The 13,554-nt window shown below is 51.7% G+C and overlaps 1 protein-coding gene across 1 annotated transcript in view; it reads left to right on the forward strand.

Moving 5' to 3' along the window:
* Positions 1–13,554, forward strand: part of SPG11 (spastic paraplegia 11 (autosomal recessive)) — a 60,945-nt gene that overhangs the window by 14,314 nt on the left and 33,077 nt on the right. Inside the window, exons 9-17 of the mRNA XM_015418496.1 lie at positions 208–363; positions 1,752–1,930; positions 2,228–2,404; positions 3,615–3,686; positions 5,496–5,620; positions 8,274–8,446; positions 10,736–10,937; positions 11,067–11,270; positions 12,022–12,128. Coding sequence (XP_015273982.1) covers positions 208–363; positions 1,752–1,930; positions 2,228–2,404; positions 3,615–3,686; positions 5,496–5,620; positions 8,274–8,446; positions 10,736–10,937; positions 11,067–11,270; positions 12,022–12,128 — 1,395 coding nt within the window. The remainder of the gene's footprint in view (positions 1–207; positions 364–1,751; positions 1,931–2,227; positions 2,405–3,614; positions 3,687–5,495; positions 5,621–8,273; positions 8,447–10,735; positions 10,938–11,066; positions 11,271–12,021; positions 12,129–13,554) is intronic.

Below are 13,554 nucleotides of genomic sequence, written 5' to 3' on the forward strand. Positions count from 1 at the left end.
AAGACCCTGTGAATAGAGCCAGCTTGAGAGAGGTCCCTCGGGGTAGCATCGTGCCCCATCTTTTCAAAATACCAAACCGGGCAAATGGCATACGATTGGATACCCGAGTGAAAGCAGAAGCAGACTGCATTCCTGTGACGATGATATATTTTAGCCCTACAGGATGACCTCGTGACCTTTCTGTGTGTTTTACGTTTCCTCTTGCAGGCGTTGAAGAACTGCGGCCGGCCTTGGACTTGCTGTGTTTGGCAATCCAGGAAAACGACCTGGAAGCTCAGAGCAAACACTTCTCCGAGCAGCTCCTGAGCCTCACTTTGAATTTCCTTAACAAACAGCTCTGTGAGGTTTTTGTCCACATGGAAGGTGGGCCTGAGCACCTGCCGTTCACCATCCCGCTCACTCCGTGCCCCGGCATTTCAACTGCACTAACTCCCCCATCCTCGGAGGGCCGGCTGCTGCCCTGTGGCTCCTGCGCTTGGGAATGATGTTAGAAGTTCCGCGGTCTCCTTGTCTGTTCTTTTCCACCAACGGGGTCTGAGAGACAGACCTCTATTGGCCTGTTTGATCTGCACAGTAATCTTGAATCTCGGTCTCCTCAGCATGGGAGCTGCGGTGGTTCAAGTGGTTAAGACGCTGAACTGCAGGCTGGAACGTCGGTAGTTCAGCAGTTCGAGACCCGAGTGCTGAATGACGGAATGAGCTCCCATCTCTGGCCCCGGCTCCTGCCAACCTAGCAGTTCGAAAGCAAGAAACTGCAAGTAGATAAATAGGCACCACTTTGGTGGGAAGGTAACAGCGTTCTGTGCACCTTGGCGTCTAGTCACGCTGGCCACATGACCACAGAAGCGTCTTCGGACAGCGCTGGCTCTTCGGTTTGGAACTGGAGATGAGCACCATATCCCTAGAGTCGGATTCGACTGGCTTTCGAACCAGGGAAACCTTTACCTTTACTCCTCAGCACAACTTTGGCCCTGTATCCCTACACCAATTCCCTTCCAACACTGGGTGGACCAGCAGAGGGCGGGTGCCACTGAATGGGTTAACCTAGATTGTCATGACCCCAGAGGGGTCTTTGGGTTTCGCCGCCACCACCCTGGACTTTCGGGTCCCTCGGGAGTCCCAGGGTATCTCCCAAGACGTGAATGACCCAGGCAAACACCCAAAATACATTAAGCGGAACAGGTTTTATTGTGGGAATGATTGGGGCAAGGTGCTGCAACTGGGTAACAGGGAGAAGGAAAACCAAAAGAAAATAAACTTAACTCAGATGCCTCACTGTGGGTCGACTACCAGGCCCCAGCCTGCCTAACTCACTCAGGCTCCTCCTCCCAGCCCGGCCAAGGACTGAGGGCTTCTCCCCTTCTCGCTCAGAGACTCCAGCTACCATCAACTAGCAGCCAGCAAGTGCCTTAAACTGTCTTCTCCCAGACTTTATTCCCAACAGACTTCAACAGTCTTTTTAGAATCCACTCTGACTCTCCCAATGCCTTCTGGGAGTTGTAGGCCTAGCTGCCTCCTACTGCCACCCAGGCCTCTTAGGCTGGCTAGGCCGTACTGGCACAGGCCAGATCATGACATAGACTTGTTGTTAGTGGTGACTTTGCCCCGTCCGCATGAGAGAGTGTGTGCGTGGCAACCTCTGCCCATGTGAGAATCAGCACGAGGGAAAACAACTGACTTGTTGTTGATCTGATGCTTTGACGTTGATTTGATGGTTGTCTGATTAAGTGTCTTCCCGATCCCCTTCACAGAACTGGACGAAAACCTGGATGGATGTGTGAACATTTTAACCAGCTACATCACTAAACTTCGGACATTCATGATAAAGTTCCCACATAAGCATCCCAGCATCCCAAGCACAGCCTGGGATCTCGAGGAAGACGTGCCCGGAATGCAGCAACGCCAGACGTGGGAGCCGTGCAGTACAGAGGTAGACGGAGCTGGCCTCTCCGAAGGCTTTCTGAATCGATCCATTGCACGTACAAAACTAACAAACTAGGGCCACGTTTAGATCACGGTCCTGTTCATGTTAAGCAGCTGGAAACTCCGTGGATCGGGGCGCAGAAGGGAGGTGAACAGTACGTTTTGCTCTCTCAGTACGGGATTGTTTTAACTAGTGCAACTTTCCGGCCTCTCCCAAGAAGGAGCGCTTGATTTTTTGAAAGGAATCTCCAAAAGCAGTTACTGTACTGCAAACATACTTTGTGGATTTTTTTTACCCTTTCAGGAAATTGTCGCCGATGCTATTTTGAACAAGAAGCTGCCGGAAGCACAGACCTTTTTCCGGATGACCGGGAATCCTGCTCAGAAGCTAGAGAGGCTGACGCAAATAGGGCTGGACCTGGTGTACAGAAGCCTTCGGAAGGGCAATGCCAAAGAAGCCTCCAAGCTCTTGACAAACATGGTGAGCTGCCCTCCCCCCCCCCACACCAGTCAAGTCAAAAACCACCGCTTTGGGTCTCTCTGCAGATATGCACCCAATGAGGTGCAGTTTTGTGTCTTCAGATGCTGGATCAATATGGCCATTGGGAATGCTTACATCAGAAAACCAACAGGATAGATAAACTGATAACTTCATTTTATCAGTTCCCTCCATGTTTTGCTTAATGGAAAAAGAAGCTTGTCATGTAGGGGTAATCCTTTTAGGGCTTGGCCTAGCAAAAGTTAAGCCCAGTGTTGTAAAACGTCTTTGAACATAAGAACAAAATAGAAGCCCATGTTGGATCAGGCCAGTGGTCCATCCAGTCCAAAACTCTGTGTCACACGGTAGCCAAAAATACCAGGTGTCATCAGGAGGTCCACCAGTGGGGCCAGGACACTAGAAGCCCTCCCACTGTTGCCCCCCCCCCAAAGAACCGAGAATACAGAGCATCCTTTGCCCCAGACCGAGAGTTCCTATAAGAACATCAGAGAAGCCAATGCTGGATCAGGCCAGTGGCCCATCCAGTCCACCACTCTGTGTCACACAGTAGCCAAAAATACCAGGTGTCATCAGGAGGTCCAGCAGTGGGGCCAGGACACTAGAAGCCCTCCCACTGTGCCCCCCCCAGGCACCAAGAATACAGAGCATCCCTTGCCCCATACCGAGAGTTCCTATAAGAACATCAGTGAAGCCAATGTTGGATCAGGCCAATGGCCCATCCAGTCCAACACTCTGTGTGACACAGTGGCCAGAAATACCAGGTGCCCTCAGGAGGTCCAGCAGTGGGGCCAGGACACTAGGAGCCCTTCCACTGTTGACCCCCTCCAAGCACTGAATAATTCAGTGTACTGTAAAATGTTATCCGGGCCTAGGTTCCTGTGACAGTGTGCACCGATTTTGATGCTTATGAGGGAAGTTGTCACGAACCTTCCTTTCTGCAAAGTCCTGTATATTAGAACTGCTACTTATTTTCATTTTTATCCTCCTCTTTCTCTAAAGAGGTCAGGACAGTGTACATAGTCTTCCCTCCTCCAGTTTATCTTTACAACGGCCCTGTGAAGTAGGTTAGGCTGAGTGCATGCAACTGGTCCAAGGTCACCACCACACTTCCATGGCAGAGTGGGGATTTGAACTTGGGGCTCCCAGATCCTAGAGTGACCTCCTGACCCGCACACTGGCTCTTTTTGGGTAGGGATTCGACGTGATGAAGCAGCTGCGTAGAATATGTTTCTACACCAATGAACAGCCCGTCCGTGACTTCTTGGTGAGTGAAGAAAAGCTTGTTTTCTGTGGCTTTTTATATGTTCTAATTGCACCCTCCCTTCACGTTTTAATCATTGCTCCACCTGAGTCCCTATCCAGAAAGGTTATGCCCTTGCTCCCTAGGGGAGGTTGAGTCTATAGAGCACCTGTCTTTCAGCTGCCCACTCTATAGGGAGGTGCATCTTGGAATTGTCGCTCCATTACTTGGTAGGACCCCTGGCCCTATAAACACAAATAAAGCAAGGCTTCACTAGTTTTTATCTGACCATATTTCTAAGATGGCATGTCAAGTTGCTACATTTTGTGCATTAATTTTCAAATTAGGGGAATCGCACCTTAAAAGTTCTTAAATGCGAATTTTTAAATTACTGTGTTTTATGTCTGACTAAACAGTATGCTGGTCTAAAGACCGTAATAAACAACAACAACTTGCCCAGGTTGCCCAGAGGCATGGGCTGGGGGGGGGGGAGGTCGCCAGTAGGCGGCCGACAACCAGCTCCATCTGCTGTTGGGTGGCTAGTCTGACTCTACACTGGAAGTTCTGGACCAGGTGCTACAAGCCGTGGCTGGTTGGCTCAGACTGAGCCGACTGAAACTGAATGCGACAAAGACGGAGGTCCTGTGCCTGAGCCAGGGTGGCCCGAGGGTAGGGATCCCACTTCCGACCTTCGACGGGGCGCTTGGGAGTGCTCCTGGACGCCTCTCTAATGATGGAGGCCCATGTAGCAGCCACGGTCAAGTCAGACTTTTACCATCTCCGGCTGATCAGGCAGTTGGTTCCCTTCCTCGAACGCAATGACTTGGCAACAGTGACCCACGCAGTAGTCACCTCAAGATTAGACTACTGTAATGCGCTCTATGTGGAGCTGTCCTTGTCCCAAATCTGGAAGCTGCAGCTGGTGCAAAATGCTGCGGCCAGGCTGTTGATGGGTCTCTATGCGTGAGCACATCTGGCCTGTGCTGAAAGCATTGCACTGGCTGCCAATAGCATACCGGATTAACTTCAAGGTGCTGGTTTTGACCTTTAAAGCCCTTTATGGTCAGGGTCCGGCATACCTGAGAGACCGCCTTTCCCATATGTTCCCCAGAGAGCACTGCGTTCAGTGGCCCAAAACCGGCTGGCCCTCCCAGGTCACAAAGATGTCAGGCTGGCGATGGCCAGGGCCTTCTCGGTGGTGGCTCCGTACTGGTGGAATGAGCTCCTGGAGAACACCAGGGCCCTACGGGACCTTTTACAGTTCCGCAGGGCCTGTAAGACGGAGCTCTTCCACCAGGCTTTCGATTAGGAGCTGCCTTAAAATACCGAGGAGTGACCCTGTGCCCTGGCTTTACCACCTTCAGCCTGTCTGGCCCCACAAATTAGTTGACCAAACTGTGGTGATATGAGAATACCATCAGGACTGTCACCCAAGTAGTGGTATGGTTTAATCTAGGAATCCCTGCTCTGGCACTTTATTTGAGTATTGTTCTGGCACTCTAGGAAAATGGATAACTTGACTGTTTATGGTGGTTTTATGTATGATTTTAACTGTATTTATACATGCATTTTTATGTAAGCTGTCCTCCCTCTGTGTTTTAATCATTGCTCCACCCGAATCCCAACTTTGACTGAGTGTTCCCTTTCCTTTGGCATCAGTAGCAGAAATCTCTAAGAGGAGGTCTTTGCAACGTCATCACGATCTGCAGCTGCATTCGTAGTGTGTCTCCCTTTGCTCTTATTCCTGGTCGTATTTGTGGCTGGACAACCAGTCTCTCTTTCCAGTGGCCGTGGAGTTCAGCTCGAAAGGCTAATCGATGTTTGACTCTCCAGGTGAAAGTGCTGCAGGAGGAAAATTACTTTTCTGAGGCCGAAAAGGAAACCATCAACTTTGTGTACCAGGTGGAGGATGCCTACTCAGGGGTTTCTCGGGAGAATGCGAAGAACACTCAGTCCAGGTAGTAAAACTTCAGCCACATTTTTCTGGGAAAAACAAGGATCAGGGATGTGCTAAGCACAACGGGCCATGGCAGGGGTCTCCGGTCTTTTTGAGCCTGTGGGCATCTTTCGAAGCCTCACTCAGGGTGGCGGATGCAGCAAAAACATGGCTGCCGCAGGAGGCAGAGCCAGCCACGAAATGTCCGGGAGTGGGGTGACCCTCATAGTCCCCCTTCAACATTTAAGGCAGAAGATCTTTTTTAACAGGATGTCTTTTAATCTGCACAGCCAATTGGAAGCCCTGCTGGGCAGAAACCTCACCTAGCCAGTTTGGCGTGGTGGTTAAGTGCACGGACTCTAATCTGGGAGAACCGGGTTTGATTCCCCATGCCTCTACTTGCAGCTGCTGGATGACCTTGGGCAAGCCGTAGTTCTGACAAGAGCTGTCCTTGGAAAAGAGCAATTTCTGTCAGAGCTCTCTCAGCCCCACCTACCTCCCAGGGTGTCTGTTGTGGGGAGGGGAAGGGAAAGGAGGTTGTAAGCTGCTCTGAGACTCCAAGTGAAGGGCGGGGTATAAATCCAACCTCCTCTTCCTCCACTTCATTTTCTTCCTCTTCTTCTTCTTGTTTGGTGAGCCAGTTTGGCGGGGTGGTTAAGTGCGCGGACTCTAATCTGGGAGAACCGGGTTTGATTCCCCACTCCTCCACTTGCAGCTGCTGGATGACCTTGGGCAAGCCATAGTTCTGACAAGAGCTGTCCTTGAAAAAGAGCAGTTTCTGTCAGAGCTCTCTCTGCCCCTCCTACCTCACAGGGTGTCTGTTGTGGGGAAAGGAAGGGGAGGAAATTGTAAGCCGCTCTGAGACTCCCGAGTGAAGGATGGGGATATGAATCCAGTCTCTTCTTCTCTTCTTCTAGCCCAGCCCACTTTCTGAACACAGGTGCGCCTTGGCCATCATGTTGGGGACCCCTGAGCCAAGGGTTTAAATCCCAACCTGTGCTAGTGAGGCCAAGGCCAGCCCTTAGCCCATTCAGCCGGGAGCTGTCGTTCAGTGGCTGTGCTGAGCCTGCATCCCTCCTTACCAGCTCGTGCTTGGTAGTTTTCACCCTGCCACCCCTGTTCCTGCTACAGACTGCACACTTCCGTTAATCACCTTTGGGTGATACGCCATATATTGCCAGGTGTGCTTTGAACTTTGAAAAGATTGCGTGAGAAACGGGCCTGTGGATTTGATCTTGATTCACTTGGAAAGACTGTATAAATGTCATGGGAAGTGTTAATAGGTATCGGGAATGGAGATTTTGATGGTTTGGTGCGGAAAGACTCTCCCCTGGAGGCTGAGATGTCTGCCAAGGGACGGCAGGAGACTTTAAGAGCTGGGACCTTTGACCAGAGAATGCAAGCAGGTCCCTGGAGGTGTATCGAGCTCCAAGAAAAGGGCAGTTTTATGTCCTTTGATGAGCTGACAAGAACAGCTGCTCCAGTAGAAATCCTTTCCTTTCAGTATTTTCAGCTGAGGAGTGGAATTCAGAGGGACTAAGGTGTTCAGATCATTGAATGGAATTGGAAAGACCTTGGTTGGCCAAGGGCCGTCGAAGGGCCTGCTAGCTCAGATAGAGCTGGGCCTTCAAGAGGATTATAAGATAAGGCAGGGGCAGCAAAAACAGGAGGGAAGCTGACTCAGGGCAGACGTATCCCGGTAGAAAAGTGGGCCAGTGTGTTCCAGGAGGTGGCAAAAGTATTGCTTGATACAGGGAGGAGGGAAGACTGAAAATGTTTTATCGATGGCATCTGACACTGTTGATTAGCTCAAATCTCAGGCGAGTCAGAGCCGGGCTGGAAGTGTGGTCAGGAGAAGGGGGACTCTCTCCCACTTATGGTGGGTGCTGTGCATTGGTACAAGAAGAAGAAGAGATTGGGTTTATACCCCGCCCTTCACTCGGAGCCTCCGAGCAGCTTACAAACTCCTCTCCCTTCCCCTCCCCACAACAGACACCCGCTGTGAGATAGGCGGGGCTGAGGGAGCTCTTTCCAGAACTGTCCTTGAGAGAACAGCTCTGACAGAACTATGGCTTGCCCAAGGTCACACCAGCAGCTGCATGTGGAGGAGTGGGGAATCAAACCCGGTTCTCCCAGATTAGAGTCCGCGCACTTAACCACGACACCAAACTGGCTCTCTAAACATTTGAGCAGTTACTAGAGAAACAGAGATTACTTTGAGTCATGTTTCTAACTTGCCAGAGATTTATCTTTGGAGTGGAATCCTGTCTAGAAGCAGCTGGGAATTTGCCGCAGCAGTTGGCTCTCGCATCCCGAATGACTGTCCCGTTGACTGCTGTGAGTTGACGTGTATCGTTTGCATGTGTTATGCAAAAGATCTTGACGTTGCACTCTCTTCGAAGTGAAGTACAAGGGGGAGGTCTTTATTTATTTATATATTGATCGTCCTCCTTTCTCACTTGGACTCCAGGCGGATGATACAGAGCGCAATCTGTACAGTCGACAGGACGGGACATTCAATAAACAGGGCAGTAGGGTTAGGGCTGTAGAATCCGCCAGAAGTCTAAAAACGGGTACTGAAGCAAAGCGTTAAGTGTGAACATGACGGGTAAGCCCCCCCCCCCCCCCAAAAAAACCCACCATCATCATGGAGAATGTTTTATTCTCCCTTTCAGGCAATGGGTGAAGGAAAAGGATCCGTCTGACCACACGGCTGCTTGGGATGCCCTGATGAATTGTGGAAAGGACCGAGTTCATAACGAAGAGCACAGAGTCATGTTAAACTGGGCTCAGTCATGGGATCAAACCACCCGAGAGATCGTTCTTCTCCCCACACGATCCCCTGAAGGTGAGCATTTTGTTGTGCTGGCATCAATGCACCACGTCCCGAGTGGTTTTGTGGTTCTTCAGGGCTGTGCTTTGGGCACTGTGAGGCTTGGGGGGATGGAGAGACGAGGAGTTTCATACTGGAAGGGCAGCCCTTTGATCTTTGCATGTATTTTTAAAAGAAATGGCAATTAGATTTGATCTTATTGGAACATAAGGACGTTAGAAGAGCTCTGCTGGATCAGATCCATAGTCCATCTAATCCAGCATCCTGTCTCACAAAGTTGCCAGCCAGTCTCTCTGGTGGGCCAACAACAGGGCACAGAGGCCAAGGCCTTCCCCTGATAAGAACCTCGGAAGGGCCCTGCTGGATCAGACCAGGGAAGGTCCATCTAGTCCAGCCTCCTATCTCACACAGTGGCCAGCCGGTTCCTCTAGAGGTCCAATAACTGGGCACAGAGGCCGAGGCCTTCCTCTGAGAAGAACATCAGAAGAGCCTTGCTGGATCAGGCCAGTGGAGGGTCCACCTAGTCCAGCCTCCTGTCTCACACAGTGGCCAACTAGTTCCTCTGGAGGGCCAGCAACAGGGCAGAGAGTCCGAGGCCTTCCCCTGAGACGAACATCAGAAAGAGCCCTGCTGGATCAGGCCAGTGGAGAGTCCACCTAGTCCAGCATCCCGTCTCACACAGTGGCCAACCATTTCTTCTGGACGGCCAACAACAGGGCAGAGAGACTGAGACCTTCCCCTGATAAGAACATCAGAAGAGCCCTTCTGGGTCAGACCAGGGAGGGTCCATCTAGTCCAGCATCCCATCTCACACAGAGGCCAACCAGTTCCTCTGGAGGGCCCACAATAGGGCAGAGAGGCCGAGGCCTTCCCCTGAGAACATCAGAAGAGCCTTGCTGTGGATCAAACCAGTGAGGGTCCTTCTAGTCCAGCATCCCGTCTCACACAGGGGCCAACTAGTTCCTCTGGAGGGCCAGCAACAGGGCAGAGCGGCCGAGGCCTTCCCCTGAGAACATCAGAAGAGCCTTGCTGGATCAGACCAGTGAGGGTCCTTCTAGTCCAGCATCCTGTCTCACACAGTGGCCAACCATTTCTTCTGGATGGCCAACAACAGGGCAGAGAGACTGAGACCTTCACCTGATAAAAACATCAGAAGAGCCCTTCTGGGTCAGACCAGGGAGGGTCCATCTAGTCCAGCATCCCATCTCACACAGAGACCAACCAGTTCCTCTGGAGGGCCAGCAACAGGGCAGAGAGGCCGAGGCCTTCCCCTGAGAACATCAGAAGAGCCTTGCTGGATCAGACCAGTGAGGGTCCTTCTAGTCCAGCATCCTGTCTCACACAGTGGCCAACTAGTTCCTCTGGAGGGCCAGCAACAGGGTAGAGAGGCCGAGGCCTTCCCCTGAGACGAACATCAGAAGGAGCCCTGCTGGATCAGGCCAGTGGAGAGTCCACCTAGTCCAGCATCCTGTCTCACACAGGGGCCAACCGGTTCCTCTGGAGGGCCAGCAACAGGGCAGAGAGGTCGAGGCCTTCCCCTGATGTTTGTTTATTTATTTGATTTATATACCACCCTCCCCAGACAGGATCAGGGCGGTGTACAACAATTAAAACACTACAATTAAAACAACATTAAAATAACCGTTTGCACCGAATAGTATTGTAACATACCATGTAAAAGCGGGAGAGATCAGATGTTAGATCAACTCCGGTGTCTAATCGGATGTCTAATCAGATCCAGGCCACTGGTGGGTGATTGGCCAAAAAGCTGGGGGGGGGGGGGGGGCTGGCAGCTCAACCCAGTCTTGCGGGACCTGCGGAACTGCAGTAGGTCTCCGCAGGGCCCTGATCTCATAGGGGAGCTCATTCTGCCAGGTGGGGGCCAGGGCCGAAAAGGCCCCGGTCCTGGTCGAGGCTAATCGGACGTCCCTGGGGCCGGGGAACCACCAAGAGGTGTTGATTGGTGGACCTCAGTTTCCTCCGGGGCTCTTATGGGGAGAGGCGGGGTCTCAATGGTATGCTGGCCCCCGGCCATGTAGGGCTCTAAAGGTGAGCACCAGCCCCTTGAAATGGAGCCTCCTGACTCTGAGATTCAGAGGCTGAGTGCCTCTGAACGTGAAACTGAATTCTGAATTGAGTTCTGCATAGGGTGGGTGGTACCCCTTGTGGCCCTTGTATTATTCATCCTTATTCCACCCTGGTAGCTTCTATTCCCCATTGATAACATCCCGACCCCATAGATATGCACAGCTGCGACGGTCCATATGCCGTGATGACCTGTTCTGATACCTTCTTTAAACGCAGGATTTAAGTCATGTCATCCGGAGGTTCTTTGGATGCATTTGTCCTCCTGGCACGACTGGGGCAGCATTCGTTCGTGGATTGCAGACTGTCAGTCCCCGGCGGGTAGCAGCATGAAGTGGCCAGCGCTGCCCACAGAGGCCCTTGACAGAGGTACCCTGTGCAGCAGTTACATGAGAAACGAAATACTGGACAGCCTGGCGAGGTATGTGCCTTCTCTCGGTCCATGATCCAACCGCTTCCTGGCTTTTCCATTGTAGTGTCTAACACCACTGAAAGACACACACAGAGCTGCGTACTCTGCCTACAACTGTGGCTGTCTTTCTCTTGTTAGAAACGGGGTTTTTGCACCGGCAGAACTGGAAGATTTCCAGCGCCTTCTTCAAAGACTGGCTCACGCTGGAGGAGTGATGCAGCGTCCGCAGCCCGTCTCTGGGTTCTCGTCCCCGGGGGGCTTAGATTTCCACGCCTGCTTCGTCCTTTACTGTTTAGACCACGGGCTGAACCATCTACTCTACACCTATTTAGACTATTATCGGTAGGAATCTGTATCAAAAATTAATTTCTGCACAAGTATTGATCTCGTCAGAAGCCGGTGAGTCCTGGGATGGGAGAGGCAGAGGCAGGCCAGGGCAAACCCCCCTCTGAATATCTCCTGCCTTGAAAACCCTACAGGGTGACTGTGAGTTAGCTGCAACTTGACAGCAAAGAACAGAAGGAAAGTAGTTGATGAAAGTAGCAACAGTGACGCGCAGTATGTGAAGAATACCCTCTTAATGCACATGTAGTTTGCTGGATTCCAGTTCTGCAACTGGCATAGCTGGACCCTCAAATCTAGGAGAGATCGTCGGAGTTTGGGTGGATATTTTAGAAAACCGTCACCACATTCCTGCCCTTTGTATTTGTTTTCTCCAGACTAAGCACGGCTTCTTCCTCCAGCCTTTCTTCTTGGTGTCCCCCTTAAAGGCAGCAGAGCTCCCACCCCCCATTGCCCCCAGCCTCTGTCCTGCCTTCAGAGAAGACTTTTGTCTGGGGTCTGCGGCTGAAGCCTGGTCTAATGGCCAGCACAAAGGGAGGAAAAGTTGAGAGTGCTGGCATCATAGAGACAGGTGGAACTTGTCACTGTGCCCCCCCCCAACACTCCAAGACTCCGTCTCCTGCACTCCAGGGAAGAGTCTTTCCTTACCCAGCAGCGGATTCCTGGACCTAACTCTGGCCCATCTTTTTATTGAGGGGGGAAGCATACTGTTGCGTGAAGCTGAGACGTTCTGCCTTTGATTTCTTTCCAGCTTATGTCCTTCAAACTGCCCCATTTTGGGCGACCGGGCGCTTCACGAAGCTCACCCTTGGTTTGAATTCCTTGTGCGGTGTCGAGACATTGCCAGCAACCCCGGAGGTAGGCCTCTCACAGCTTGTGCACCTCTTCCAGGTTTGGGGGCCGGAGCTGGACCTATAACCGAGTCAGTGATGGTTCGAGACGAGGTTGCACACTTCCCAGCCCCGCAAGGATCAGGTTCACACCTTGGGGGTGGCTCCTGGGCTCTGCCGTTTTTCTCCCTGTCCAGGTGGTTTGTGCCCAAGAGGGTCTTTTGCCAGCTTTGGCTGATACTCCGGCTGTGTCCTGCTCTGATAGGCAGGGTCCAGACTCCTGGCCCTCCCTCACGATCTCCAGATGAGAGTCCTGCAGTGCACCGTGGGGCTGGCTTCGAAACATGTCCAGAAACTATAGCTGTGATAGCACAGAGAGTGTTATTGTCAGACTCCTGGTCAAGTTATCCTCAACAACACACTCTTTGCCAGTGATATGTTTATTGAGTTATAAGCAAGATCCAGGTCGTAACTGTACCATGTCCATGTCAGAACTGAAGATTTTGGCAGGCACAATCATAGATATAGGTGATTCAAATGAAACCCCTCCTAATGGCCACTCACACGTCACATCCATCCATCCCACCTAGCCATAGCGGTCCTACCCCCCCCTTCACCTGGGAAATATACAATCCCATTATCTACACAAGCGGGTTGGCACCAAAAGTTTCAAGGACGATCCTCTGGGAGAGAGGAAGACTTCTTCGGAAGCGTTACGGCCTCGAAGATAGCGCAGTCACACACTCCGCACTCGCTCCCCCCACCTATTTATTTTATTTATTTATTTATTGCATTTTTACCCCGCCCTCCCCACGAACGGGCTCAGTTATCACCTAAGGAATTCCCTCTCCCCAGCAGTCATGGCAAACTGAGCAGAGCGATGTTTGACAGTTATCACCCCTAACTTCTCTCTCCAGTGTGGACTTTTGTATCTGGCAGGTTGTCGTGTTGATACTGGAGTTATGCTGCTGCTATTTTGTGGGGGGTTTTTTAGGGGGGGGGTCTAAAGCAGCAACCCCCAAGGAGGTGCCTGTGGGCCGGATGCGGCTTTTACTCAGCAGGACTCGGGGCAGGCTGTTGGAGATTTGATTGGCTGTGCTTTCTTTGCTGTGTAACTGATGCTAGCTGCAGCAGCCATTTCATTGCCGGCCCTACCTCCTGCCACAGCCGTTTTGTGGCAGCCGTTTTGTGGCTGCGCCCACCGTGCTGTGTCAGAATTCTAAGGGTGCCTGCAGGCTCCAAAAGGTTGAAGATCCCTGGTCCAGAGCAATAAGTCATATCCAGTGCTCCCTCTAAGCTGCGGAGCCTTGTAAGCATGAATTCTACTTTGTGAGCTTCTGGCCTTAAAGTTGTGAGCGAGCGATTTGGCGGCTGCATCAATTAGTTTGCTCTGGAGCCCTCCTTCCTGAGCGAAGACAAAAATGTATGAGCCAGAAGCTAAAAAACTGTGAGCT

Source organism: Gekko japonicus, unplaced genomic scaffold (genome assembly GCF_001447785.1).
Source record: "Gekko japonicus isolate JY-2015 unplaced genomic scaffold, Gekko_japonicus_V1.1 scaffold275, whole genome shotgun sequence".
Lineage (NCBI taxonomy): Eukaryota > Metazoa > Chordata > Lepidosauria > Squamata > Gekkonidae > Gekko > Gekko japonicus.